We start from the raw sequence: 27322 nt of genomic DNA, 5'->3' as shown, positions 1-27322 counted from the left end.
TCCCAAAGTTCCAAGATGCTTTGACTTCGTTGACCGAGTCGTTGTCCTTTCTGCCTATCATACAATACCGAAAGCCTCGTCAGACATGTTCCGATCTGGTGGCCCCGCCGCGATACATCTTGACTCAGCCCTGCTTCTCGTTGTAAATCACGTCGACCATCTGGTCGATATTGCATTAGCACAGCTCGTAATCCCGCCCAAACCAACTAATGAATTCACTCACCAAAAAGGGACCCAGGTACGTGAGTGGAACCCCAGCTTCGTTGCTCCAAAGACCAGGAGTACCGTACCCCCTCATGTTCGGGCAATTCGTGAACTGCGGTGGGTTGTAACGGGTGTCCATTACCTCAAACGGATTGAAATCGAAGTTGAACTCGCACACAGGGAGGTTGGACTAAGGATCGAGGTTCGTCAGCCGCATAGTCCCAATGAAAGCTGCGCGACAGGAATACGTCAGGTACACGGGAAGGCCACTTACCACGCAGCTCAGCGTCAGGTCCTTGACATCAAACGCCTCGGAGCCGTTCCTCCCGCGGCATGACTGCGAGTCAATGTACAGCTCCTGCGGCGTCGTCCAGTTCTTCGCGAAGGCGACGTCCAAGATTTCCTTCATGCGGTCCATGCCGATGTCTTTTACAACCGTGTCAGACTGGCTTAACAAACGAGGAGATGCGTGCGGGTTCGGGGAACATACCATTGGCTCTGGCAAGCCCGTAGGAATCTCTACCATCGTACCAAATCGGGCCACAAGTATTGAATTGGTCCAGGTTAGTACAGTCGTAAGGATCGATCGGGATCTTGCGCGGATCAACGCCGGGACTGCGCACTGCTGTTTAGCTGGCGTAGAAAATAAAAGACGGCTTGGCAAGCGGGTTAGACTCACTTCTTCACGACGAAGTACTCCATCCCCTCAAGCGCCTCGTTGAGAGTCCACTTGAGAAGGTTGTGATACATGAAGTCGGTGTTTTCCGGGAGATTGGTCCTGAATTTCTGTGAAATGTCCAGTCAGTGTGCGCTGTCTACGGACTCGCTAGGGGGACAAGCATTTTCCCAGACATACTTGACTGAAGCCGCCATTCGAAGTCATGGCGTAGAACTTATCGAAGTCGGTTTGGATCGCAGTCAAAGCCACCCCGACGTTTTTTTGGTATTCGTTCACGTGCTCGGACAAGGCGGCCGAAAGCCCTTCCCACGGAACTGGGTTGACCTGCTTTGGGGGGAACAAAAGGTTGACCAAACCAGCACCACCGCCGAGAACACCCAGGACAGAAGCGAGGGCCATGCTCGTATACACGTAAGCACCGAGGGGAGGGAATAGCATCTTGGTGCCCACGAGCGTCAGAGTTCTCCTCCTGTGGTCTTGGAGCGATGGAAGCTTTTACTCACAGCTAGCTGGCCAGTTGTGATGGCCCAGATGGGAGCAAAGAGCGGCGTCTTGGCATTCTTGGTCTTGGGAGGGGCAACGACTTTGACAATCTCGGCCACCGCACCGCTGTCCCGATGTGTCAGATCGTGTTGAGAGAGTGCTGGACAGGAAAGAAGAAAAAAAACATACATGGCAGTTGCCTGGCCTTGCATAAGCGCCTGGTGATAGTTGGTCCAGAAGAGATTGATCGCTAGGATAGGAACAGTCGTCAGCGTTTGTGTTCTCAGAGAAGAGGACGTTTCGGTACAAGCTGACTGTAAATGTTCCAGATAACCTTGCTCGACAGTTAGTGACTACCCGTAGTGCGCAGGAGGGGGGGCAGTACTCACATAGAATTCCTGATAAGACGCGTACTCGTCGTCTTGCCCGCTGGGTGGCGGAGTGCACCCGTTGAGGGAAATGAAGTCGCAACTCCATGTGATCAGCCCCTGCGGCCCAAGTCAGAAACAAGATAGACTTCAGGGGTTTGAAAAAGGCTGCCTGCATACCGCCGTGTCCAAGTAGCATTGGGAAAACCCTTTGTTTGCCTTTTTGCACCTTTCAGAGTTCTTGGACCACCAGTCCTGGAAGCGTTGTTAGAGCGGAAACATTCCCAGGGTGGATAATTTTCCAAACATACGTTCAGGTGGTTGTTCACTTCCAAGACCTGCCAGCATTCCGGCTGGATTCTGTTTCAGTGTCAGCAAGTTGACGAATGAGAAGGATTTCCCTCGTTGCGGTGGTGACGCCATACCCATCTGGCGAGGAGGGAGAACATTTGTCGACGGTGACTTGGCGAAGCGCCAACGCCTGCGACTCTTCCCCGCTGGGCTGAACGAGTGCAACCGGCGACGCATCGGCCGCCAGAGAGAAAAGAGTGACGAGATTCCAGAGAATCATTATGATTACCGCGCTTGTGAGAAGCTGCAGTCCAAAAAAAAAAAAAAAAGAAGAAACGAGCGGAAGTGAAGTTCAGACGACAGGCTCGGATCCTCAACAACTCGGGCGGCGGAAACAGCAAGACTCCAGGGCGTAGTTATTGGGAACGCGGACAAACTCCGGTCTTCCATTGTCAACGACGGCCCTCCGGTCGCCGTTCCAATTAAGGAGCGTGCTCGCATGACATCGGCTTCCCCGCAAGCGGTGCCTGAGTTTACGGCCGGGCACATAGGAACAAGGTTTGATGAAGGGCCTTCCTCCAAGTATCATCCTGACTCCTCGGGCCGTGTTGACACAAGGCATGAATCAGTGCCGCAATAGGATCGGCAAGCAATTTTCGGGTTTGGGAAAGGCAGTGTACCTGAAATAAATTGCATACGACAAAAGTCCTATAACTCAACAACATATACCTCTGGGTTGGGGGGCCCTCGTTAGTCTTCCGATGAGGGCCGGATACAAGGGGGGGAGGGGGCAGATAGGAGGGGGGTTGATTGATCTTCCCTCAAGCCCTGGGACATGATATCGCTGTAACTGGCAGCTGTGGCTCTAGCTAGAACGTCCCTTGGTCAACCTTATTCTTTTACGATCGCTCCCCATCCGGAACTGTTCATCCCATTTCCTTCATCTCTTCCGGCGCTGGTAGGGTCGGTCAGCGTGTTGCGCGGTCTAGCATCTACAAAGAATCAGACACCACCGCAGAAGTCCAATCCTCAAGCCCCGTCTAGACCTCCTGTTGCAAGCTCCCCAATCTCTCATCATGCGATCTACCCCTTTCATTCATCTACTCACCTCCTCGGCATACATCACCTATGCTGTAGCCGACAGCTGTTGCTGGAGTGACTACTGGGCCGAGAACAACTGGCTGTGGCTCAATTGGGACGAGCCCGCGGGGGCCGTGAAGTGCGGTCTCAGCGGCCCGTTATATCCCGGCACGAAGTGCAGCGTCGAGAACTCGAAGGACTCCGACGGCAACATCCAAGCTCTTACGAACGTCACCTTTGGTAACGACACGCAGCCGTTCAAGTTCCGCATCGGCATCGACCCCAGCAGTTGCAAAACGTTGCCCGACGACAAGGTCGTTACTGGGTGGGAGGGCTGGGGAGCGTACCTGTTCAAAAACCACGACTTCAATGAGGAGCCCCTGAACAGGTGTGTTCAAGACAACTCGGCCTGAGTGGAATGTGAGTGCTCTTCGCTTGACTTGCCAGCAACCTTTGCCACAGGAGTTTGACAGCAAAACAGGTCGTATTGCTTCGGATGTATGATTCACAGTATACTGAGATGGTAACCATGGTCAACTATCTGGGAAAGGGGGTTCAAATCACAAAGGGGCTATCATTTTTCTAAGGGATAAATCATCAATTCATGTAAACTAAGGAGTCAACTTTTCCATAATCAGGTTGTTGTGGTAATTCACAGCGGTTTTTCATATTTTTTTAATGATCTGAGGTTTCAAAGTCAAGACTGTTTAATATCTAGCAAGCAGCTGAATGCTCTTACCTATTGAAATTATCTTTTGTTCTTATTTCATGTCTTCACGTTTTGTTTTCACGTTTTGTTTTCACATTTTGTTTTCACATTTTGTTTTCACATTTCGTTTTGAGGCGGTATTTTCCATTTCTCGTTTCTGTGTCTCATTTTTGTTTCTCATTCTCAACACTCATTTCCATCACTTATCTTCATCACCCATTTAAATCACTCGTTTTTTATGAATTTATTTATATCTCCTATATTTACCTCTTGATTCAACTATGAGTCAAATTACGGATGAATAGATTAGGCTAATAGGTTGTCTGTTTGCGTCGTACGAATCCCATTTCCGACTTTAGCAATATTAAGCTTTGTTTTCCAGCTTTGATCCTCCTCTCGCGCCAAGATGTTTGAATCGCTCACCTATAACGGCCTGCTCTAGTAATTCCCGTTTCTGGGGAGGCAGCTGATGGAGATAGCCAAGCGAGGCTGGTGTTGGCTCATGATCGAAACGTTACGATTCCCCGTGGGCAGGATAGCTGCCTTGGCGTGTCACGCGTCGTCGTCGGCCGCTCGACTATGGATCAGACCGATGTCATCAAGACAATCTGCGGAGCAATTGTCGGGGCTTGCTATCGTCATATTGGGTCGTGTGACCTGTCGATCAATGTTGGCACCGGCGTAATAGGGCGACTTGGGTGCGACATATTTCTATTTCTTCTATATCAAACAGTTGGAGCGTTATGATCGGCGGGCTATTCGGCCCAGTCGGTTCGTGTTGACTCGCGCAACAACGTCGAGCTCGGCCATGCACCGCGCGCCCGCCCCACCAAGAATGCTATCTCTTCCGTAAGGTTCTCGAACGACGAACGGTCATCTTCCCGTCTTACCCCGCGTCTCTTGATCGAGGTAGCATCGTAAGGCCACATGCCGACGATAACATTGGTCGGGGGTGGCGTGTCGAATACGACGAGAGCACGAATCAGTTTGCTGTCTGGCTGGGGCATCTGCAGGAGTGACAATTTTGGAGTAGCCATGATCCCGACATGTCGTTAGTTTATTTCCCCTGTCGACTCAGCCGCGTCAGGGACCATCCTATTTCGAGACTCTGCGTACAGCTATGGAGATTGCAATCAAACCCAGCCACGGCCTGGAATGGGCCCGTACGCGCACTCGAGGGAACGTGGAATAGACAGATAAGTATGGCTCAGGCCTGCCGTCCGTGACCAGCATGACGGCAGTTAAGAGGGCGTCCATCACTCGTGGGATTCAGCCCTTTTTTTCTCTTCGACGTTCCAGACTCTCATCGCCCTCGCTCTCACAAGACTTGCCTCTCTCTCATCAAACCAAAGGCCGGGTCCTTAAGAGTGATAACAATGTTGCTGAGACTGCTGTACTTCTACCTCTCATTGGCACTCGTCACCTTTCCATTGTAAGTCTGCCCTCGACCCAACCCTCGCTCTTTGGGAGAGCGGAGCCTCTAACAGCGAATAGTGCTCTCGCAAACGAACACGCAAAGTGCTACTGCGTGTTGAACAATGCCTCCCACAAAGACCTGACTGACAAGGCATGCGAAATCTACCGGACGACAATGAAAATCTTTGAGAAGGACAGTCCGGAAAGCGTCAATACCACAATGCTGTGGCATGTAAGTTACCCCTCTCTCCCCCAATTTCGGGACATGTCCTATCTCCCCCCGTTTCAATTTAAGCTTTCATGTTACTTATTCCGGGGATTAGGTTTGTGCGACAATTGCACCGAAGGATGGGGGCCGGATGCGATACGTCTCTGGGTTTGGCGGCAAGGAATTCAAGAACGCGTGCATACAAGCCAAGACCACCGGAGTCCTCTCAAACGACGCCAGCGGGGGGGAAGTGGGATCGAAATGCAGCAACTAGAGTCAGGTCACTCGGTTGCAAGGTCGGGGAGGGAGGGATTGATGGATGGATGGATGGATGGCGTTGACGATGGCAACAATCATAACAGAACATCACAACAACAGCCAGCTTGTAAAACAAAGTGCTGCGAGGCCCCTTAGGCTGAAGCAGCAGAATTGTATTCCTAATTCGAACAAAATGAACAAGACCCATTCTTATTCTGTGGGCAATACAGTTTACGATGGGGGGCAACTTCTCTCCATCTCCGAGTGGCCCGTCAAGTCTTGGTGATTCTCATTGGTGGATTGCTCACGTATACAACTTAACTGTACAGTCATAATTCTATCCAAAATTGTCCTGGTAGCTCGGTTTTAGCGCGCTGGACGAGAAATCGTAATGTCGGTGGTCAAATCACTCTCACCACTCGCAGAAGACAAGCCACCGGGTCTTTTGGCGGGAAAAAGAAAGGATACGGACCAGTGACGTTGGGTTTGTCTTCTCGCGTTGTAGGACAGCAGAATGGCGTGCTCAACGAAGGTGCTACTAGGCACTTGGCACGCGCGATGAGACACGGCATTGGTGATGTGGTGGTAGTGGTGATGGTGGTGATGGTGGTGTCATGTCTCACCATACGACGATGCTTCTTTTGACAGCGTTCGATTACTGATAGTAATACAAGGTCAGTGAGGACCGGGACCAGGACCAGGAATCTCCGGAAGAACCTATGGCAAATGCGGAAAGATCAAAAACAAAATAAAGTAAACTGATATTCATTCAGCCGAGTACTTAGCCGATAAACTCTCTTTACACAAAGGAACCCACTTGCCACGGGGTCTTCGTTTTGTGTATCAGCACACACACGTAACAGGTGGGAAAACGATAACGTAAATGCCTTTTGTCAGTCGATGGCTTTTCTGATCAAGCATGGATTCTCGGTCTGGGTTCAAACTACTTTTACAAGGCTATCTTCAACTCCCCCCCGCTTCAGGATGGGTTTCCGTCCTTACAATGACTGTTGTGAAATTGAAAAGAGACCCTGAACATCACGGAGGCGAGTTATTCTCCGTGAGGCGTTTTGAGAGGCACACAAACTTTGTCTGCCCTCGGCCGAGCAAGCAAGGAAGCCATGATCCCCGTGTATGTCTCTAGGCCGGGTCGGGCAAAGTCCCATGGCCCCCGTCGGCCGTCTACTGCTGCTGGAGCGTGCTGGTGTCGGCGCAGCTGCGATCGAGGGGCACGATGGCGTGGCATTCCTCGGACTGGCCGAAGGAGGGCTTCTGCCCGCCGTTTCGCGCGGGGCCATGGTGCGTACACTTGCCGGCGGCAACGAGCCAGTTCGCGGCGTGGCACTGCTCGTCGCCGGCGCACGCCGTGGCGCACTCGGCGAGGTTCTTGGCGCCCGCGGCGGTCCAGACGCCGTTGCTGTAGAAGCAGTGGGCGCACTGCAGCCGGAAGTCCTCGCCGGCGGCCGCGAGGACCTTGCCGTGGTCGGCGTCGCAGGCGGCGGCGTCGGCCGGCATCGGGTCGGCGCCGAGGCGGTCGCAGCCCTTCTTGCAGCCGGAGCAGGCGCCGGAGCAGCCGAGCGAGTGGGCGCTGACGAAGGCCTCGGCGTCGATGGCGGGCGCGTTGTGGTTGTTGCTGTAGAAGCACTTCTTGGTGCGCGGCTCGAACTCGGCGCTGTGGCAGGCGGGCATGGCGGCGCAGGCCGTCATACAGGCCTCGAAGGAGCCGCGGCGGTCGATCTTGAGGTACGAGGTGCCGTGGCGCTTCTTGCACGAGATCTGGTAGTTCTGAGAGGGGGGGGAGGAGGAGAGGTCAGCCGGTGACTCAACTCGTCTCCTGCCGGAAGGTCACATCGCGGCTCGTGATGCCAGGTTATGTATGTGTGCTTACCTGGCCTGTGGGCGTCACAAAGAGTTGGCCATCGGCCTCGGGGCACTCTGTCGAGCACAGCTTGGCGTCCGAGATGATGGGCTCCTTAGTGGGAGGATCGGTGACGAAGGCGAAGTGAGCCCCCTCTGCCTTGGAGTTGGAGAAGTTGCCGTTGGCGTACAGTCTGCAGTTCGCCTGGGCGGCGGTCGAGGGAGCCAGAGTCGGGATGTACATGAAGCTGATGTCGTGGTTAGTATAGCATACAAACACACCCATCAACCCTTCATCATCGGTTGGATAACCCTTACCTCTTGCACTTCTTGTCCTTGACGCACTCCTCGGAGCACTCCTTCTGGCTGGTCGTCGTCTTGTAGTCGAGGATCACGGCAGCATCGGTGTCGGTGCAGCATTGGAGGTAGAACCAGGTGCCGTCGGATCCCTCAAAGATCTTTCCGTCGTCTGCCAGAGGGAAGAATCACGTCAGGAACAACTACTCGGGTAGAGATATGAGGCAAAGCCTCTGCATGGATGGGCCACACTCACTTCCGGGGCAGGTGAGGTCTGTCGTGACCTTGGGGTCCTTGTTGGCCACAGCAGCCCGAGCCTTGGGGCACTGAGTAGGCCACCAAGCATCACCGGACGCCCAAGCGGCCAGCTGGGCAGGCGCCTTCTTCAGAGCACAGGAGAAGCTGTTCCGGTGAAAGTCGCTGCTGAAGCAGTCGGGGTCTCTGGCGCAAATGTCTGCACACTCCTTGAGAGAAGAGGCCGGCTCGGATCTCCAAGCACCCAAAGAGTGCCCGGTCTCACAATGAAGCTCATAGACGATGCCGTTCCTGGACGAGGAAATTGTCAGCTTCTGCAGTCAACACTTCCTCCCCTGGCTGAAGTCATCTAGACTTACGTGCTGTAGCGCGCCCCTTTGTCTCCGGGGCAGGAGTAGGAAGCCAAGTTGTCACCCTCCTCTCCGGTGGGCGGCCTCGTGATGCCGGAGTTGCCGGTGTTTCCCGTGTTTCCCGTGTTGCCTGTGTTGCCTGTGTTGCCCGTGTTGCCCGTGTTCTGGCCGCCGCCGCCGGTGCCGATGGGGACTTGAGCGCCAGGACCGCCGGCGCCCGTATTGCTGTTGCTGCCGCCGGGAGGCGTCTGGGGCGTGCTGGGGGCAAGCTCCTTGAAGATCCAGGTGGAAAGAGTCGCGAGGTTGAACTCCTTGTCATTGACCTTCAAGTAGCACTTCCCAGACTTGTCGAGACTGCTGTGGTCGCACTGGGGGTTGCTCGCACATCGCGTGGCGCACTCGGCGAGCGACGGACAAGGATTGCCCTCCAGGGGTCTCCCCTCGATTCCGACGCCGCACTTCAAGGTGTATACCTTGCCGCCGCTGGAGTTTGTCAAGTTTTGAATGTTAGTCCGGGCGGTGTCGTCCCGAAAGGTATGCATGCTTTCTGGGCTCGGAGAGAGAGGCTTCTTACGTTGTGATGGTCTTCCCGGCATCGCCAGGGCAGGCATAAGTAGTCTGGGCAACCGCCTGGCCAACGAGGCCTGCGGCGGTTAGCAGGAAGATGATGGAGGAGGTTGGGGCCATCTTGTTGGTGAGAAGTTGGCTGAACCAGCTATGTTGGAGCTATTAGCTGAGGATGTCTGAATGGAGATGAAAGCCTATGGTAGAGTTCGCCTGGAGAGAGAGAGAGGGAGATGGGGGCTCGTTGTCTGCTTATAAGAAAATTGAGAAAGACGAGATTCCAACGAGTTGTCTGTCTAAACTCATGAACTCAGGCCTTCATGCTCGGGGATGAAGTCAACATCGTTCTCTGGTGATCGGGTCCGCGGCATTTGCAAACTCCCTCGCAGGCACTGCCGCCTACTTGGCATTTGTTTCTGTGTCACTCGCGGACGAGGGTGAACAAACCTCCCTTGCCCGGCTTGTCTCGGCCGCCCCATATCCAACGAGAGACACTCGCCTTCCCCGTACGGGAGCAAAGTTTCGAGTCCCTTTCCTGTTAATTGAGGCGCCGATGGAGCACGATTCGAAGCAAGAGCCCGCTCGCCTCACAAATCGCCGAAGTAGGGAATGTGACGGTATGCATGATGGTTGGGAAACGGGTCTTGCAGGTCACTTACACATCTACGTACCCCGTCCCTACTACCATGTTGACAAATCCTGCTGGTCGCCAGATGCGTTCGCGTGCAGAGCCTATGGAATGAGTGGTTGGTGCCAAGCGTCGACCCAAGGAGCCTTGTCCCAGCGTTTCGAGAGATCGTATGTCTCACCAAAATTTCGGCTCTCAAGAGCCGCCCTTACGCAACGCTGTAATCGACCAAGGAGCCGTGAGTGAGACAAGGGTGGGACCAGTGATCTCGGCGCGGTTGTCACTCGGCGACAGGGGCGATGTGAATACTGTACGTACGTCTCATGAACATGACTCGTTGAGCTCGGGAGGGTTGGGATATCTTGGTAGTATCATGTCGGATGGATGGAGATCAAGGGCGGAATAATCCAAGGTATGTGAAGCGATCAAGGACGGCCGCCACTGCCCCTACCGGTAATAGCTCATAAAACCTTGCTGGAGGTATATCATCCCATGACCTCCAGAGGTCGGCCGAAAGGAATTCCTCTCAAGTATGATGTTCTTGAGTTTTCCAGTCTCGTCTGTCTACTCCTAAATCTACAACCTCTTTACCGTCTTGTCTAAACCGTCCCGGTGTTTGACGACATCTCCGTCTCTCTCTTCTTGAAGCCTTTTTCATCCCCCCCCCCCACGACAAGCATCTTCGCCGCCCCCAATGAAGGTCTCTTCCGCCGGCATCGTCGCCCTTGCCGCCCTTCTCGGCCAGTCCGACGCCTTGTTCTGCTTCTTCCGACCCCTCTTCTTGCCCCTCCCGATCTTGACAATCAGACCCGGAGGCGGCGGTGGTGGTGGTGGTGGTGGAGGAGGCGGCGGCGGAGGCACCACCACTGGGCCGCAACAGTCGTGTCCAACGCCCAGCTGCGCCCGACAGAGCTGCCCGGCGCCGCAGTGCATCCCTCTCAGCGACCCATCTCCCTACGGCAGTGATATCGACTACTGCCTGACCCAGGGCAAGAACTCTCTCTTCACGGCGGGAGGGTCGTTCCACGACTGTGATTGGTAGAAGGTCCTTTCACCAAGACCCCTACCCGGCATATGTGTGGCAAGCAAGTCGTCGCCCACAACGGAGTGTCGTGGGCGTCAGGGAAAGCTGGCAGTATGAATTGTGGTTGGGAGAAGCTGGGGATATGGGGTTGCAACGATAGTGTGAGAAAGGGAGGGAGGAGGGGGTGCAGTTGGGAATAACACGCGCTGGATTGTTCCGCAGTTAGAAGAGTGCAGTTCATGATGGAGACACGAATCGAGTTGCACAACACGGGCAACACCCGTCCCTAGTTGGCCAGACATTCGTGACTTGACCTTTTCGACGATGATCTTCCCTGCATGACGCACGTCCAAGATGGGAGACCCCGTGCCTTGAAAGCGGCTATTCACTTCTGTTCATCGAATGTGTTTCTGAACCGTGTTAGTCGATTTTGTGATTAGTACCTCTTTCTTGCAAGGGACGACGGCTCGGCCCGTTGGCATCAGATCCCGTCCCCTAGAAAGATCTCAGCTGGTGTCTGGGCAAAAGTGCGGGGTAGTAAGACTGTTTTCTATGTTGTCTCGCCTTAAGCCGTCAAGTCGTAGGTCAACTCAGCCCTCTCTCGCCCACCTGAGACACTTATGCCGTCTTACACAATGTGGTGCCTAGCTCCAGATTTCTTTGAGACAGAGGATCCATCCATGCCTAGGTGGCGTAGCAATGTTCCCGAAGGAGTAGCCCGTATTGGGCTAATGGGTTTGCTGCAACACAGGGATGAAGGCAATATGCACAGGGCCTGCGGGGGGAGCCAAGGGAATTTCATAACCAAGGCATGCCAACGGCCGAAGAGACCTCGTATAGCTCCAGAAACACACTAATTCGCTTGAGGATATATTCTACGAGATGACAACTCAAATCAGGACCTGTGATGCAGCCCATGACGACGAGCTTGGTTGGACAAGAGCCAACGGGCCGAGGGAGGGACACGGGCCGAGAGAGGACATGGGTTGCATCAAAGACACCGCTAGACAACCATGATCGTGAATCTCAAAGAGCCAGACGATTTGATGCCCAGCCCACATGCGATCGTAGAGTGCGACGGTCGGCGCAACAGTTTCCCCACGACGCTCACCGAGGAACGTAGGGATAGACAACCCCCGCGAGCAGCACACCAGGAACAGGCAAACCTCAAGGCACTGAAACGTGCCACACCCCTTCGTGAATCGTAAAGGGTTGCTCGAGCTAGACAGTTTTGAACCACGAGTTTCACCGAGCTGAGAAACATACACTACGGGTGCGTAGTCACGTCCTACTGCCGGTCCGCGTCATGCTCTCCCATCGGATCTGCGTCGGCCAGACATGCGGCACGATGCTGGCACGGATGTTGACGCGCACTACAGGTTGCACGAGGGGGTTTCTACCTTGAGCGAGAGACAGATATCCCTCCGGGTGCAAAGACCTCGTTCCCCTGTGGAGAGTGCCTTGTGCAAGGGAGAGACGTATGCGATGTATCGCGCCGCTCGAAACCACCGGGTCCCGTCATGGGCTTGGGGCTATCACACACGCAGGAGAATTTGTTGAGGTATCTGGGGGTGATGGGTTTCAAAAAAATACGAGCTGCGTCTGCCATCGTTGTTATAGTCGAGTCTTCCCCTTCCATAGGCTGGCCAAAGCACCACCAAATCTCTCTCTTTTCTTCGTGAAACCGACCATCCTCGGGTACCTCTCTCTCTTCTCACTAGCCACTCGGTGACAGAGTTTTTTTCCTCACCATCACCAACGCCACTCTCCCGCAACATCATGAAGGTCTCCTCCGTTGCCTTGGCTACACTCGCCGTCCTCGCGGGTAGCACGGAAGGGTTCTGGTTCTTCAAGCCCATTGTCATCCGGCCCCTCACCATCTCCATCCCTCTCCGGGTACCCGTTGGGGGAGGCGGCGGCGGCGGCGGAGGAGGAGGAGGAGGCGGTGGAGGAGGAGCCGCTTGCAACTGCCCGGCGCCCACATGCCCGCCACCTACCTGTCCCGCGCCGGACTGCCCAAAGAACGCCGCCTTCAAGCAGCGAGAAGACGACATCACGGGCTGCGGCAGCAGGACGCCTATCTTCAGAGGAGACGGAAGCCTGCGCCGCTGCATCTAAGGACGTTCAAACACAATCCACCGGATCCGCTAACGCTCGGCTCAACAGCGGAGGATCTAGTCTTGCGTGGGTCGGAACCAGGTACATGGTCCATCTGTGTAAGACGCCCTTTCGCTTTTCCCGGCAAAGGGGGGGTATTGACAAGATGGGTTTACGGGTTGAGAGAAGGGGGTTTGTTGCGATGCCATCGCTGGATGTGGATGTTGGTGGAGCGCAATGGAAAGCTAGGTGGTCCAATGTAGTTGTTCGAGTGAAGGAACAAGGGAATCGATAGTCTATCAAAACCAAAAACTGTACGGGGTCTTGGTCAACAGGTCCTCCTCTTTGGACTTCCTGGGGACTCTCTGTGCATACACTGCGTGGCCACCAAACTCGTATCCATTCGTCTGCGTGTCTCTGTAAAGACACACTTCTCCCACAACCCTGCTGAAGTGTACTGTGTCGCTAGGTGTGTAAAGAGGTACGTTTGTGTTTGTCTTTTACGTATCGTTGTCGCATCTCAAAATTCAACTAGCAAGCTGTCCCCCTTGAGCTTTTAACAGCATGAACAGTTTACCAATAGTTCCACTAATCATGTCCACCTGTTTAACTCATCTCAGTACACCATTGGGTATGCAGCCAGTTGTTGAGGGTATCCTTGTTTGTTGTCACTTTATACATTGTGACTCGCGTGAGACTCTATTCGTATTTGTCAACAGCACCATCACCCTTTATCGGCGCTGATGACCGACAGGTTGAGCAACCCCGCGCAGGTGTGAGCCTTTGTAATGAAGACCATTCCTGTTGAGTGTTGGCAAGGCCTAAGCCGTCCATGCTACCATTCAACCCCTTTCACCGTCCAGACCCTGAACAAACGATACTCATCGTCTCTTGACGTCTCATGAAACTGATAGCTCCAAATCAAGAGAATCGACTGCTCGGGCTACGACGGAAACTGATCGGCTTGAAAGACCCCCAGAAGTGCCGCCAAAGGGACTCGACGACCCCCACCCCCAATCAACTAATACGATTGTAACCGTGAACATCTCGTTTCCGTTGCCACGAAACCGGCGACCAGTCAAGCCGTCTTACCATGTTACCCGAACAGAAGCCGGAAAGAACACCTTCGCCGTCGGTGCACTCTACTCCAGGATCCCCCGATTCCTCCCGAACCGAAGGCGTCATCTGACCGGTGAAATCCCCCCACCGCGGCCGGGCGTGTGCCGACGAGGGAGCCCCCCGGTCCCCCCCCCCCCTCCCGGTCCCCCGGCCTGTTCTCTTTAGGGCAGGTGGATGACGGTCTGTCAGCAAACCCAGCGAATAACATAGAGGCACAGTAGCCAAAGGAACATTGCCGGCTGTTCCCGAACTCGTCCAGGCAGAGAGAGGTTTGTGATTTGTCGGTTGCCTGTCAGCAAAGCAACGACGCGTCGTCTCCCTTCTCACATTTTGATATAAGGTGCTTCAGTCCAACTTCACACCCAAACCATTGACAGGACTCTAATCCCATCCCGCAAATAAAACCCAGATGCGTCTCCGGATACACGCCAAAAGGTCCTGACGCAACCCGACCCCGTGAATGGACGCTCTCGGCTTCTCTCCCCCGGCGCGTCGCTCGACGGCCGGGCAGACCGTCCTGCTGCAAACACCCGCATGCTCCGACACCGCAACACCCGGCTTTCCTCTATGCAGCGGAACCCTCGCCTCCAGCTTCTTCCGCGAGGAAATCCTCCTCTGCATCGTCCCTTGCTCCGTTGCCATCCTCTGGGGCCTCCACCGATGCCTCCGGCTGTGGAGCAAGCCCGTCGTGTCCCAGGGCTCGGTCCTGGCCGCCCGCCACCTCGCCGGCTGCATCATCCTCGCCGTCGTCCTGTTCCTCCTGTTCCCGTCGTCGCTCGCCGTTGCGCCGGCCGCAGCCGTTCTCGTCTCCGGGCTCTTCGGATACCTCCGGCCCGGGAGTCGGCCGGAATCACCCCAGGGCTCGCGTCTCCTCACGCGCAAGATGGTGAGCTGCGCTCTCTTTTGCCGTTCCTAACTCACGATACCCCCAACCACCCGCAAGCTTACTCGCATCCGCAGATCCTCTGGCAAGCCCTCCCGGCATTTCAGCTCGCAGCCCTGCTCTCCCTGGTCTGGATTGCCACCACCAACACCCCTCCTGACTCAACCTCTGGCATCGCCGTCGCATCTTGGTCCTTCTCCCTCGCCTCCAGTTTCCTGCTCCTCCTCGTATCCCGCCTGGAGCACAGCAAGTCCCGCCCCCCCTCCGCACTCCTGCAGACGTTCCTCCTCGTCACGATCGTCCTGGACGCGGCCCGCTTCCGGACTGCCTGGTTCTCCGCGGGCGGACCCGTCCACGACGAGGCCAGACAGCTTCTCCCCGTCCAACTAATCATCAAGACCCTCCTGCTGATCGCCGAGTCGGGCTCCAAAGCCGCCGTCATTGCCATCCCCGCGCGCCGCATCTCGCGCGAGGAGGCGTCCGGCATCTTCGGCACAGCCTTCGCGCTCTGGGTCCTCCCGCTGCTGTCGTCCGGCTGGCGCAAGGACCTCACCGTCGACGACCTTGAGCCGGTGGACGAGGCTCTCTCGAGCGAAAGGGTCCTCAACAAGCTGTCCTCGGCATGGCAGAGAGGTTTGTTCAGCTTCTCCCCCCCACCCCCATTTTGATACAGTACAAGTCGCTGACCGGAGCTTGACACAAACGCATCAGCGGACCCGGACCGCAGTCACGCTCTCGCATTGACCGTCCTGCGTGCGTTCTGGGTCGAGGTCCTCATCATCCATATCCCACGCCTCGCCGTCGTCGGCTTCGGCCTCGTGCAGCCGCTGCTGGTACAGACGACGATCCAGTATATCCAGAACCACGACGAAGACGGAACCGACGCCTCCTTCGGCTCCTGGCTCGTCGCCGCCTTCGCCGTGACCTACCTCGGACTCGCCGTACGTCAAACACATCCCAAAGAACAGGGTTAAAAGTTGCTCGCTCACACACCGGACCAGATATCCACCCAGCTCTGCGGCCAGCTCACCAACCGCCTCATCACGCGCCTCAGGGGCTCTCTCGTCGCCCTCATCTACCAGACCATGCTCTCCCTCCGCGCCGAGACGGGCACCTCGCAGGCCGCCGTCTCGCTCATGAGCACCGAGGTAGAGCGTATCAACGTCGCCGCGCAGTGGTCCTTCTCCATCGTCCCGAACCTGCTCCAGCTGGCCATCGCGCTGCGCATCCTCGCCGGCCAGCTCGGCGGCGTCAGCGTGGCCCCTGTCATCGTGGCGATCCGTGAGTCGATGTTCCTCTATCCATCATCCTCGCTCCCTTTGAACACATATAAATACAAGAGAAGCCTAAAAGCTAACGAATCGGCCGCAGTCTGCGTGTCCGCCGGCATGAGGGTCGGCCAGCTCGTGCCCCCGCGCCAGCGCCGGTGGATGCAGGCGATCCAGAGACGCGTCGGCATCACCACCGACATCATCGGCTCCGTCAGGGGCGTCAAGATGAGCGGCCTGTCCGCCACCGTCCGGGACCAGATCCAGGGCCTGCGCGACTTCGAGCTCGACGAGTCCAAAAGGTTCCGCAGGATGCAGATCGTCAACATCGTCATTGGTGAGAGTCTCGTTTAAACCGACGCTCCTGTTCCCTTCCCCCCCTCTCCTCCCTTCCCTAGTTCCACCCTGAACTCTCTTGACATCCTCGCCCCTATCTTTGTTCGGCCTAACGCCTTTCCAGGACAATTCCCCTCCATCATGACGCCCTCCATCACCTTTGCCGCCTTCGCCGTCGTCCAGAAGCTGTCCGGCGGCCCGCCCCTGAACGTCGTCCAGGCCTTCACCTCCCTCAGCCTGCTCGGCATCCTCATCAGCCCCGTCACCGAGCTCGTCATGATCCCCAACAACCTCGGCTCCACCATCGGGTGTCTCGACAGGATCCAGGAGTTCCTCGTCAGGGAGAAGCGCGACGACTACCGCCGGCTCACGCCCCGGAGACCCCCGACACGCGGCCACGACGGAGAGACGACGGAAAGCCCAGCACGGCCTCAGCCTCTGATCACCGTCTCGGACGGTTCGTTCGGCTGGCGCGCCGCCGAGCCGATCCTGCACGGCCTGAACCTCGACATCCGCCCCTCGACCCTGACGATCCTCGTCGGCCCCGTCGGCTCCGGCAAGTCCACGCTGCTCAAGTCCCTCGTCGGCGAGACCCACCGCATCGCCGGAAGCGTCGAGTACCACACCGCGACCGCCGACGTGGCGTACTGCGACCAGGACCCCTGGATCCTCAACCAGAGCATCAGGGACAACATCTGCGGCGGCTCCGGCGCCGGTCACGATCCGGGCCTCTACGGCAAGGTCATACGGGCCTGTCAGCTGGAGGAGGACCTCGGCCTGCTGCCTCAGGGCGACGAGACCCTCGTCGGGACCTCCGGCGCGGCCCTCAGCGGCGGGCAGAGGCACCGTGTTGTGAGATCTCCACTTCCTATCGAATAACCGATTTCGGTGCTGACAACGACGCAAAGGCACTCGCCAGAGCGGTCTACAGTGGGAAGCAGGTCGTCATTATGGACGACAATCTCAAAGGCCTCGACTCGAACACGGCCTCCAGGTGCTTTCACGCGCTCTTCGGCCCGGGGGGACTCCTGCGCGGAAAGGATAAAGCCGTCATCCTCGCTACTCACAATGGTAAGTCACACACCCAACCCATTTGTTCTCATCAGCTTGAATTTGAAGTTTCTCCTGACTGCTCCCATCACAGCACAATGGCTCCGCCAGGCCGACACCATCGTCGCTCTCGGCGCCGACGGCACCATCTCCGAACGGGGCTCGTACGAGGAGTTGAGCAAGAGCGGGGGATACGTCAGCTCGCTTCACGTCTCGCAGCAGAGCGGCCACACCGACAACGCTGATGACGACGATAATAAGCTCTCCTCGGAGGCAGAGCAACCCAAGCAACAGAACGGCACGCAGAGAGACAAGCCCGTCTCGGCTGGCGCGCCGGGGCCTTCGCCGAACCCCAGGGCCCGCGGCGCCGCCAACACGAGCTCCCTCTTTTACTACATCAAATCCATGGGGATCCCGTCGTTCGCGCTGTTCCTCGCCATGGTGCTCATCCAGACGTTCTGCAGGACCATGCAGCGTAAGATACCCTCGTGTCCCACCAACCAACGGCTCTCTGGCGGGTAATGGATAGTCTGACGTTTGTGACAGGTCTCTGGGTCAAGTTCTGGGTCGCGGCCAACGAGGGCGGCGGGCAGCAAAGCGTGAGCCTGTGGGCGGGCGTCTACATCCTCTGGGGCGTCATGACGGAAGTGGCCTTCGCGGCCGAGATTTTGTGAGTCTAGTCATCACGTCCCGTTTGTCGCCTGTTGCAGAGTGTGCTGATCCGTGTGTCGCCCAGCTGGTTCTTCGTCATCGTCATCCCTCACTCGGCCAAGGGGCTTCACTTCAGCGTCCTGAAGGCTGCGATCGCGTGAGCCTCCTGAGGGTGGCAACATGCCCAAATACTGTCCGTGTTTTCGGGGTGGACACTAACAGATCATCCAGCGCACCGCTGTCGTTCTTTGTCAAGACTGATACTGGCGTCGTCATCAACCGGTAACCCTATCCTTGGCCCATTTCACTTACCATCTCTCGGGGCATTCGCTGATACATCACACCTTTTCACTCTCAGGTTCAGCCAGGACATGAACCTCGTCGACTTGCCGCTCCCAATCGCCTTCCTTCTCACATTCGACTGTACGGACATCCCCATACCTCCCGAAACCATCTCACTCACGCCAACGGTTGCGCATACTGACCCCAGCAGGCCTCACCCTAACCATCGCAGACGTGATCCTTACCTGTGTTGCAACCGGCTACCTCGCCCTCGCCATTCCCTTTCTCGCCGCCGTCCTCTACGCCATCCAGCGCGTCTACCTCGAGACCTCGCGTCAGGTCCGCCTGCTCGACCTCGAGACCAAGTCGCCCATCTTCTCCCATTTCATCGCCTCCTTCGCCGGCCTCGTGACCGTCCGCGCCATGGACCGGACCGCCGAGTGCCAGGCCGAGAACCTCGCCCGTCTCGACCTCTCCCAGCGCGCCTTCTACGCCATGGGCAGCCTGCAGAGATGGCTTCTCCTTGTGCTGAACCTCACCGTTGCCGGGCTCGCTGTCCTGCTCGTCGGCCTGGCCGTCGCTCTGCGGGACGCCATCGACCCGGGCCTGCTCGGCGTGGCGCTTGTCAGCGTCATGGGCTTCGGGCAGCTGCTGACGGAGCTGCTGAACAACTGGGCCACGCTGGAGACCAGCCTGGGCGCCGTCGCGAGAATCAGGGAGTTTGAGGCGGAGACGCCGTCGGAGCAGGACAGGGACGGGGACATTCCCGTGGCCGTCGAGGAGTGGCCCGACAAGGGGAAGATCGACATTAGAAACGTCTCGGCGGCATACGACGACCACCAGGTTCTCTGCGACGTCACGCTGTCGATAAAGCCCGGCGAGAAGGTGGCCATTTGCGGCCGCACGGGGAGCGGTAAGTCGACTCTCATCGCGCTGCTTCTCAGGCTCCATGACCCGTCCAGTGGGACCATCGAGATCGACGACGTCGACATCGCGAGCGTGCCCATCAATGAGCTCCGCGAGTCACTGGTGGCGCTCCCTCAGGATCCTCTCTTCCTGCCAGGGACTGTCCGCCGGAACCTCGATCCCTTCGACGCCCGCGACGACGACGCTGTCTGGGCCGCCCTGGACAAGACAGGCCTCAAGGCCTTGTTCGAGGACAAGGGCGGTCTGGAGGCGGATCTGAAGACGGATTGGTTGAGTGCGGGTCAGAAGCAGCTGTTCTGCATGGCGAGGGCCGTTTTGAGGAATAGACGCGTTCTCCTCCTCGACGAGGCGACCAGCAGGTGAACTTTTGGCGTTCCTGGTAGAAATAAGAGTATTCTACTAACATGTACACGTCAATAGTCTGGATCAGGCCACGGAGCAAGTCGTCCAAGACCTCATCCGGAGCGAATTCCAGGGCTGGACCGTTGTCGTCATTGCCCATCGCCTGAAGGCCGTTGCTGACTTTGACAAGATTGTCACGCTTCAAGACGGACGGGTTGTCGAGTTTGACCGCCCCACGACGTTGCTCGAGAAGGGCGGCGTCTTTGCTTCGCTGTGGAAGCTCCAGGAAGGTTGAAATGGGCTTGTAATCGATGCAACTCGACTTATTTTTGTTCCAGGCCCGGGAAAACCGTTGAGCAATAGCAGTTGAAGGGGGGGTTCGTCTTGTTGTCGGAACTCCGCAGGCTCGTAGAAATAGATTTAAGAATATCCTTCTTCTATATTCGGGTATTAACCTCATTATTTCGTGATTTGTTTTAGTTGGGCTCCTCAATCATCCTATCTTCTTTGACTCTTTTTCATGTCTCAAGCCTCTTTCCTACCCGCTCATTTGCTCTTCATGCTTTCGGCAGCCTTTCCAGCAAGGCCTTTCACCTCGTCATCCGTCAACGAAGCCTGCGCTGATGCAAACGCCTCTGTCCAGGCGGCCCATCTCTCTTCGTTCAGACCCTTCCACTCGCGGTCGCCAAACTTGGCGCCAGCCTGGCCCGACTTGCCCTCGAAGTTGCGGGGTTTGGCGCTCAGCTTCTGCAGAGCGTCGCCCGAGTACTTGATCCACAGGTAGGCCTGCTTCACGGCAGCGGGGACGTCGGCGTCGGCGGGGTGATTCTCCTCGAAGGCCGTGCGCAGGGCCCAGAGGCCGTAGAGAGAGAAGTCGAAGGGGTCCTGGGGATCGGCGAGGTCGGCGTGGGCAGTCAGCTGGGCGACGAAGGCGGTCAGGTTATCCCAGCTGGCTTTGTCCTCCTTGGATGCGGATGAGTCGAGAGCATCTAAAGTCAAAGTCAGTGAGGGGAATTTCACATGGAACGTAGTGACAGCGGTGCCAAGCACTTTCAATACGTGATTTGGTATGTAACGGAATGTCTCTCAGAATGGGTTGTGGTTGGAAACTTACCGAAATTCCACACGTCACGGGCTACCCATCCAAAGGTGGGAAGATCCTTCCACACGACCTGGTTGCTCAGCTTGAGCGGCTGGCCATCCGACGCGGTGACGGTGGTCTCGCGCAGGCGTTGCAGAAAGTCGAGGAGGGGGCCCTGCTTTTCGGCAGGGGTCTGGCTGGCGACGGCAAAGATGGCGTTGTACGTGTCCCAGAGAAAGTCCTCGATCTCAGACTCGGCCTTCTTGGCGAGGTCCTTGAACTCCTGGACGGTGTCATCGAGGGCTTTGGGGTCGGTGGTGCCGGAGTAGACGAAGGCGGAGAGCGTTTTGTAGGCGGGCAGCGCCGAAATGACGCTATTGACGCTCATGATGAGGGGTGTTTTGGGCTCTTGATACAAGTTTGGGGGATTGCTGCAATAGTGACGGATATGGTGGACGTGGTGGATGTGGTAGATGTGGCGGATTTGCAAGATGCGATGGTGAAGAATGTGACAGATATGCGGGATATGCCAGATATGGCAGATAGGGACGTGTTCAACGGCGATGTCGCAACAGGAAGGTGACAGCTTCCCCACGTGGAGGCGTCGTTGCTTCACTGACGTCGTCACCGTGCGGACGCTTTGTGCAACTGCGGTGCACTGTACGTACCGGGTCCACATTCGGCCCGCACGTCGCACACCGTGCAGGGAAACGGCGGGAAGGAGTAAAGCACATACAAGGTAGGAGCAGCAGAGGGGCAGGAGGGGATGGATCATGGAGGGGATGGAGGGGAAGGCGCGCCGCCAAGCGGAAAGGCAGCAGCCCAGATATCAACTCGACTGAAGGTTGGGTATAATCTGCGTTCTCGATTCCTTTTTTTGTCCCCGTTAGTGTTGTTTCCAAGCCCTCTTTCTTCCAGCTCTTCAAGGGTCAGAGTGGCTGTGTGTGACAATGGCAGCTGAGCTGTCGAAATGTGTGTAGCTAGCTAGCTGCATCTGCACAGAGCTGGCTGCCCATTTTGCATGTCTCGGTTCGATCGGCTCTTGGCCCATGGGAAAAGCTCGGTTAAGTGTGTCGGCCAATGGACACCCAGGGTAACCACCCGAGTGGAGACGGCGGCCTCTGGAAACACTGGCGGCGCACATTAAGCTTATGTTCTTAGTCAAGCTTTGATTGGTGCAAACTCTGATCCACGTGACTCTCGGAACGGAGACCTTCGCCGCTTGGCTGCTTGCCTACCAGGTACCTTTAGGGGGGTGGCCCTACTCGGTAACCCGCCTGAAAAGTGAGCTTGTCGACGTGAGGCGAGGGCGTGTTTTGGGTTGTTTGGGGGCCACTGAAGTGAACCGGCCGGTAGCCTTGAGGCGCTGAACCACCTGGACTTGAGGCGTCTCCGAACTTGGCGGACGGAAACGAGGCGCCGGGCCAAGTACTCGGCATCCGCCCGGCCCCTCCCTCTACCTCTAGTTCGCTCTTCGCCCTGGGGGGCCCTCACGGTCGGTTCGTGTCTCATTTAATTATCAGCTCTTCCTTCTCCTGGTTCAACCTCATCTGGCCCCTCCCCCTTTGACGATCAATCAATAAATAATCAGTCAAACGGTTTGCTGCTCTCCGTCGCGGGCCGTCCCTCCCCTCCTCCCCTTGCTTCTCCCTTGTGGACACTCACTCCTTCTTACGTTACCGTTGCTCACGTCGCTGCGTCTCACCCGGCGTTACGGAAACATCCCATCATTGAAGGTTCTCGGTCATCCTCCATATCGCATCGCTCGCCCCGACCGCCAAGACTCACGTTCATCTCCGTGCAAAAAAAACTCATCTCACCAGATTTATTTCACCCCAACTCATCTCACCTGACCTCGTCTCACAACCAAAACCTCACGTCAACCAGCATCTTCGCGTCAGAACTCATCTCGCTCACCTCGCCCATCTCACATCTCCCCCCTACCACTTACTGCCGCCGCTGCCGCCGCCGCCATGGTCTGCCTCAAGCCCGCCCTCGTTTTCGCTCTCTGCGCCGTCTCCGCCGCTGCGAACCCCATCGCCGCGCTCGACAAGCGCCAGGCTGCCGTCGACGTCGGCACCGCCAACATCGGCACCGTCACCTGCGGCGACAACCGCTACTCCAAGAAGCAGATCGAAGAGGCCACCGCCGAGGGCTGCCGCCTCCACGCCGCCAACCAGCAGCTCGGCTCCAGCCAGTACCCGCACCGCTTCAACAACCGCGAGAACCTCGCCTTCGCCAGCTCGGGGCCCTACCAGGAGTTCCCCATCATCAGCTCGGGCAACTACACCGGTCGTAAGTCTCAGCTCCCCCGGCTCTTATCCTCGCACTCAAGGCGCCATCGCCACGAGCAATACCTCTACTGCCGCCGTGATGTCGTCCCCTTCGTCGCGCGACTCTTGCTGACTTTGCATGCGCAGGGTCTCCCGGGCCCGATCGCATCGTCTTCGATCCCGACTACCGCAGCGGCTGCGTCTACGTCGGCACCATGACGCACACTGGCGCCTCCGGACGCAACGGCTTTGTCTCGTGCAACCAGACCAAGTCGTCCTCGTCGGGAGGAGGTGGCAGCGGCTCCTCCAGCAACGGCACCTCGGCCGCGTCCGCCCTGTCGGGCCCGACGTCGCTCGGCGCCGCAGTGTCCATCTTGTCTCTGCTGGCCCTTGCCGCATGATGCAATCCAGTCTGTGACACAAAACACCCGAGCAGAAGAAACGGTCACGTGAAGACTTGCAAGTCGACCAGGCAGTCAAACTCACCTTTCATGTGCGATCTGGCGCCCACCCCGCCGGGTCGATCGATCTCCGATCCAGAGAACGAGCAACAAAGTTTTCCCACCGGTGTCGCTTTCGGGATACGGTTCCCCCATCCAGGGGATACGCATGGGTGAGAGAGGGGTGGAAATGGACAGCCTCTCTGGTCCTGAACCTTGATCTCCAAAACATAGACGTCCTATCCAAAGCTGAGTCGCGTGCTCCGCGGAGTTGTTCACTTCGTTGTCAAGACCGCCTCAATGGGTGGCTGGTCTGTCGAGCTCAGCTTTCATTCGAGAATCGACCAGCTGGGAGTTCGGCCAGCGTGACGGAATGGGAGGGGCGTTGAGTCGTATGATTAGGTTAAGGACGTGTTATTGCATATTGACTTTTACGTAGCAAGCAAAGTGCCATGTCCGGGTTCGTCGTTGGACTTCCAACGAACGTTTCCCCCCGGTTTTTGAACTGCATCAACAGTCCTCTGCTTCACTTCCATTCTCATTGTCTCCATGCTCCTGCGTTGCTGACCTGCACTTATGTCAACACCATGACAGTCTGCTCGTCAGTCTGCCTCTCGGCCTCGTGCTCACGTTACTACCCAACACCAACCTTGGGCGCGTCTTGTCAAGGATCGCTGTAATTGACCCTCACGTGAGCGACCGCCCTGATAGCCTAATATGAGAACCTGTGAGTTTTGCTCCATCACAGCCCTGGGGTTCGAAAAGAGACGCGGCAACCAGGCCGGAGGCCCGGGGATCCAAGAAGCGAATATGCGATTCCATCCCTATCTATAAGGTAGTAAGCATCTGTCCGTCCTTTTTTGGTTGTTCTATTTATGGCGTTGCCTTGAGATTGTGTCCCACAAAGTTGGCCAAACAGTCGGATAAAAAGTAGTGTGGCGCCAACAAAGACACCAAGTTCAAAAACTCCTATGGAACAATGGCCTCAGGCCCGACGACTTCATCCAGGCGCTTCCGCCCCATCCAGCAGATTTCCGTACATAATCTTAATTCAAACCAACTGCTTTGTCACTCAGTTCACTCAACCTACTCAGCAGTCACAAGCACTGAGTGCTGTAATTGCAAATACTATCCCAGAGATAAGCAAGTTGTCGATTCGTCCATTGCACCGGACTCAGATGGATGCGGTATTTAGTGGCGAGGTCTTTCCGAAGTGAGGACATGGCATCGCCATGCTTCAGCAGAGAAATGACCCATCGAGGGCAGAGATCGGGGTTGAGGAAATTTGAGAAAGCACAGTCGACCAAAATGACCTCTCGATTACACGGATTTTAGATCGAGGAGGGGAATCGGGACCGGCTGTGAGCCAGGTCTGGCGAAGAGCATCCTTGACACATTCGACTTTGACCGGTATTTTTCCTGCTCGGATGGACGCTAGAGCCCACCCGAATCGGTCCTTGGCCTCCCCGTTCGTCTTGATTCCCTATTCGCGATCCGGGAACAGATACCAGACATTGGTCCAAACCTCCCACTCGTTGGCGGTTTCCGGATTGCTGTAACCGTCATACACGTCCTTGTGAACAGACGTCATGATTCGAGTGCGTACACGTATTGTTGAGATACGATGTTGGCCCATCAAGTTTGGGCTCCCTTTGGCTTTGTCGATCACCATGGTTCCTTCGCCGTGATGTTGCCTAACATGGTTATTCTCTGCCAACGCTTGACAATACCCTGGCTTCGAAGACGGTCCTCCAAGACCTGATAGTTCAGACATGAATCTGTGATTATCTTAGATTCATGGTGTCGAGAAATTTCAACGATAATGCTGATTTCATGAGGTATTTAGTAGACGAAATCCGGTCTTGACTTCGACACTAATCCAACCTCCTGTGCTGTAGGGTATGCACGATTCGGGCCTTCGAACTTTGAAGGTGGCATCAACTTCGATCGAATAAGAAAGCCAAAATGTCCACCCCACCTCTTGACCGATTAGCTGGAATCCGGGTTCATAAGCGTCCCCATAAAGGTGACATCAATCGCTTCAGCTAGGGCCAAGAACAACGGGAAATGGGCATGGATAGGGTCGCTGTCTTCTGGCACCGGAAACACAGATAACAGCGTCCAAAATACTTCTTTAAAGTCTTCCTGAGCGAGTCTGCGGTAAATCCAAAGTCGCTCTTTTGTGTCTCGAATGCTATCCCTCGTCATTTGATAGAGAACCGGCTGATTGCTCTGCTCGATGTCTCGGCCGGCAAGTTGGATTTACTGGTTGTGTTCAGTGAATCGGGCATTTGCTCCATATTTTCCGTAACTGTATAGTGTCTTAGATGCTCGCCCGGCATATGGAGCGTCTGAGAGAGACGAGTAGCGTTTGCCAAGCAGGAAGTAGATGCCAACAACGAAAAGCCAAATTGTGTGTCAAATTGTCAAAATCTCGCTGGCCTGTAGCGTGTCTTACTCGATAAGAACAAATGTTGGCATCACAGGGTCACTTGAGTGAGCGAATGGCTCAATAAAGTGAGGTTATTCTTGGATTGCTTGGGTTGCAGAAGAAAGGGTCTAACTGAAGGGCAGCAATCGACGAAGGCCGTGATATGGCTGGCCAGACGAACCCACTCTGACGGAGATTGATCTGTGTGATCTAATTGGCCCAGCCAGGCCGTTGTTTCCACTTTCCCGTCGATAATCCCACCGGTCGGCATTATTTCTTGTTATCCAGACCCAATGAATCGGCTTAGACGGTGACTCAGAAACATATTGGTCGGCGTATCTGCATGCTTCTCGAAAGAGTGTCTTCAGAATCTTGGCATACCATTTGTCGGCTGTCTGAACAGGCACTAGTAGATATCGAAATCAGCATAGAAAGAGGTGGATTCGGGATGCGATACACTCATGAGAGTCGATTGGCTGGGTTTTGCTGACTTGGTCAAGTCGTTGAACGAATTTGTCGATATTCGTCATGGTCAGGAGATGTGAGCTGAAGGTCATCTCGTCCTCAGAATTGTCATCGTTGTCTGTGAGGCCCTCTTCGTCAATCGCACGCTCGTGTTGTCTGTCTTCACCTTCGATCGACAGAATTTGACCGTAGAAGGTATTCCCGCTTTGACTCATCTTGAACACTCCAACTTCAAAGCATTCTATCAAGATGTGACAGCAGGCAGCAACTGCTGTTTAAGACAACAAAGTGTCATCATGCTGATTTGACTCAATCAGCCCTTCAGGTGTCCATTCAGGTCAACTTAATGCATGCAATAGATTCATCCCTAGTATCAGACCCCTTGGTTGACTTTTCCCCCTCCTCTAATGCAGCTGTTGCAGCCCTTGCCTGGGGGGAAAAAAAGGTGAAAAGAAAACAGATCAGATCTTTCCCAGCTATGTATGTCACTTCGACAGGGGTCACTAAGGTACGTAGCCAAGGCGGTCCTCACAAGATCGCACAGGCGTACAGGATGGAGAAAAAACCAAATAAAAACACAGAAAACTTAACCTTTTAAAGCCCCATCTGATAGGCGGACTCATCAACAAAGAAGCTATCCTCTTTTTTATAACTCAACCAGCGATTACTGTCTGCCGTAGCATCTTGATTAATACTTTAAAGCCTTACGTGTAATAAGTGAGCCATACCTTGCGGAAAGAGTCATGTCTAAGTAACACTGAATACATCACAAGATCTCTTTGGAAATACAGCATCATGGAGGCTCCAAGCCCAAGACCACCTGATTCACCAGCCTAGCTTGAAAACAGTCACAGCGTTTCCAAGATATACTTTTTTCTTATCTTCAGCTCAGACCCGGAACCTTGCATCCCGACATCGGGAGTGCAAAGTGTGGACAACGGCATGGAAAAACCGTTTTTACGGCTAGATGACTCATGTGAGTGGGGAGCCTGAGGCATTCCTGCTG

General features: G+C 55.8%; 11 protein-coding genes across 11 annotated transcripts; 6 read left to right on the top strand and 5 right to left on the bottom strand.

Annotated features, from left to right (window-relative positions):
* Positions 1-124: 124 nt before the first annotated feature.
* On the bottom strand, positions 125-2305 carry CH63R_06119 (uncharacterized protein; the record flags this gene model as incomplete). Its single annotated transcript, XM_018301094.1, has 12 exons — positions 125-160; positions 224-394; positions 479-630; positions 695-819; positions 884-990; positions 1061-1321; positions 1387-1492; positions 1556-1680; positions 1756-1854; positions 1915-1989; positions 2046-2094; positions 2160-2305. The coding sequence occupies 12 exons, from the start codon at positions 2303-2305 to the stop codon at positions 125-127; spliced, it is 1452 nt and encodes a 483-aa protein (XP_018158944.1).
* Positions 2306-3101: 796 nt separating this feature from the next.
* On the top strand, positions 3102-3518 carry CH63R_06118 (uncharacterized protein; the record flags this gene model as incomplete). Its single annotated transcript, XM_018301093.1, has 1 exon — positions 3102-3518. One exon carries the CDS (start codon positions 3102-3104, stop codon positions 3516-3518), a length of 417 nt encoding a protein of 138 aa, XP_018158943.1.
* Positions 3519-5190: 1672 nt separating this feature from the next.
* Positions 5191-5712, top strand: CH63R_06117 (EC43 protein; the record flags this gene model as incomplete). The annotated part of the gene is made up of 3 exons (XM_018301092.1): positions 5191-5246; positions 5309-5462; positions 5554-5712. The coding sequence occupies 3 exons, from the start codon at positions 5191-5193 to the stop codon at positions 5710-5712; spliced, it is 369 nt and encodes a 122-aa protein (XP_018158942.1).
* Positions 5713-6878: 1166 nt separating this feature from the next.
* Positions 6879-7797, bottom strand: CH63R_06116 (uncharacterized protein; the record flags this gene model as incomplete). Its single annotated transcript, XM_018301091.1, has 2 exons — positions 6879-7481; positions 7585-7797. The coding sequence occupies 2 exons, from the start codon at positions 7795-7797 to the stop codon at positions 6879-6881; spliced, it is 816 nt and encodes a 271-aa protein (XP_018158941.1).
* Positions 7798-8460: 663 nt separating this feature from the next.
* Positions 8461-9142, bottom strand: CH63R_06115 (uncharacterized protein; the record flags this gene model as incomplete). The annotated part of the gene is made up of 2 exons (XM_018301090.1): positions 8461-8938; positions 9030-9142. 2 exons carry the CDS (start codon positions 9140-9142, stop codon positions 8461-8463), a joined length of 591 nt encoding a protein of 196 aa, XP_018158940.1.
* A 1199-nt stretch (positions 9143-10341) lies between these two features.
* Positions 10342-10689, top strand: CH63R_06114 (uncharacterized protein; the record flags this gene model as incomplete). The annotated part of the gene is made up of 1 exon (XM_018301089.1): positions 10342-10689. One exon carries the CDS (start codon positions 10342-10344, stop codon positions 10687-10689), a length of 348 nt encoding a protein of 115 aa, XP_018158939.1.
* A 1761-nt stretch (positions 10690-12450) lies between these two features.
* Positions 12451-12789, top strand: CH63R_06113 (uncharacterized protein; the record flags this gene model as incomplete). The annotated part of the gene is made up of 1 exon (XM_018301088.1): positions 12451-12789. One exon carries the CDS (start codon positions 12451-12453, stop codon positions 12787-12789), a length of 339 nt encoding a protein of 112 aa, XP_018158938.1.
* A 1558-nt stretch (positions 12790-14347) lies between these two features.
* CH63R_06112 (ABC transporter) lies at positions 14348-19921 on the top strand (the record flags this gene model as incomplete). The annotated part of the gene is made up of 14 exons (XM_018301087.1): positions 14348-14773; positions 14848-15403; positions 15482-15711; positions 15772-16051; positions 16142-16375; positions 16499-17226; positions 17283-17445; positions 17519-17899; positions 17971-18094; positions 18161-18232; positions 18307-18357; positions 18434-18498; positions 18569-19643; positions 19705-19921. The coding sequence occupies 14 exons, from the start codon at positions 14348-14350 to the stop codon at positions 19919-19921; spliced, it is 4602 nt and encodes a 1533-aa protein (XP_018158937.1).
* Positions 19922-20172: 251 nt separating this feature from the next.
* Positions 20173-21482, bottom strand: CH63R_06111 (uncharacterized protein; the record flags this gene model as incomplete). Its single annotated transcript, XM_018301086.1, has 2 exons — positions 20173-20615; positions 20741-21482. The coding sequence occupies 2 exons, from the start codon at positions 21480-21482 to the stop codon at positions 20173-20175; spliced, it is 1185 nt and encodes a 394-aa protein (XP_018158936.1).
* Positions 21483-22680: 1198 nt separating this feature from the next.
* CH63R_06110 (Guanyl-specific ribonuclease N1) lies at positions 22681-23381 on the top strand (the record flags this gene model as incomplete). Its single annotated transcript, XM_018301085.1, has 2 exons — positions 22681-23002; positions 23128-23381. The coding sequence occupies 2 exons, from the start codon at positions 22681-22683 to the stop codon at positions 23379-23381; spliced, it is 576 nt and encodes a 191-aa protein (XP_018158935.1).
* Positions 23382-26273: 2892 nt separating this feature from the next.
* Positions 26274-26531, bottom strand: CH63R_06109 (uncharacterized protein; the record flags this gene model as incomplete). Its single annotated transcript, XM_018301084.1, has 1 exon — positions 26274-26531. One exon carries the CDS (start codon positions 26529-26531, stop codon positions 26274-26276), a length of 258 nt encoding a protein of 85 aa, XP_018158934.1.
* Positions 26532-27322: the final 791 nt, after the last annotated feature.

The sequence above is a fragment of the Colletotrichum higginsianum genome, chromosome 4 (genome assembly GCF_001672515.1).
Source record: "Colletotrichum higginsianum IMI 349063 chromosome 4, whole genome shotgun sequence".
Taxonomy (NCBI): Eukaryota; Fungi; Ascomycota; class Sordariomycetes; order Glomerellales; family Glomerellaceae; genus Colletotrichum; species Colletotrichum higginsianum.
Note: the sequence above shows the minus strand (reverse complement) of the source record. Positions and strands in the feature narration are given on the sequence as shown.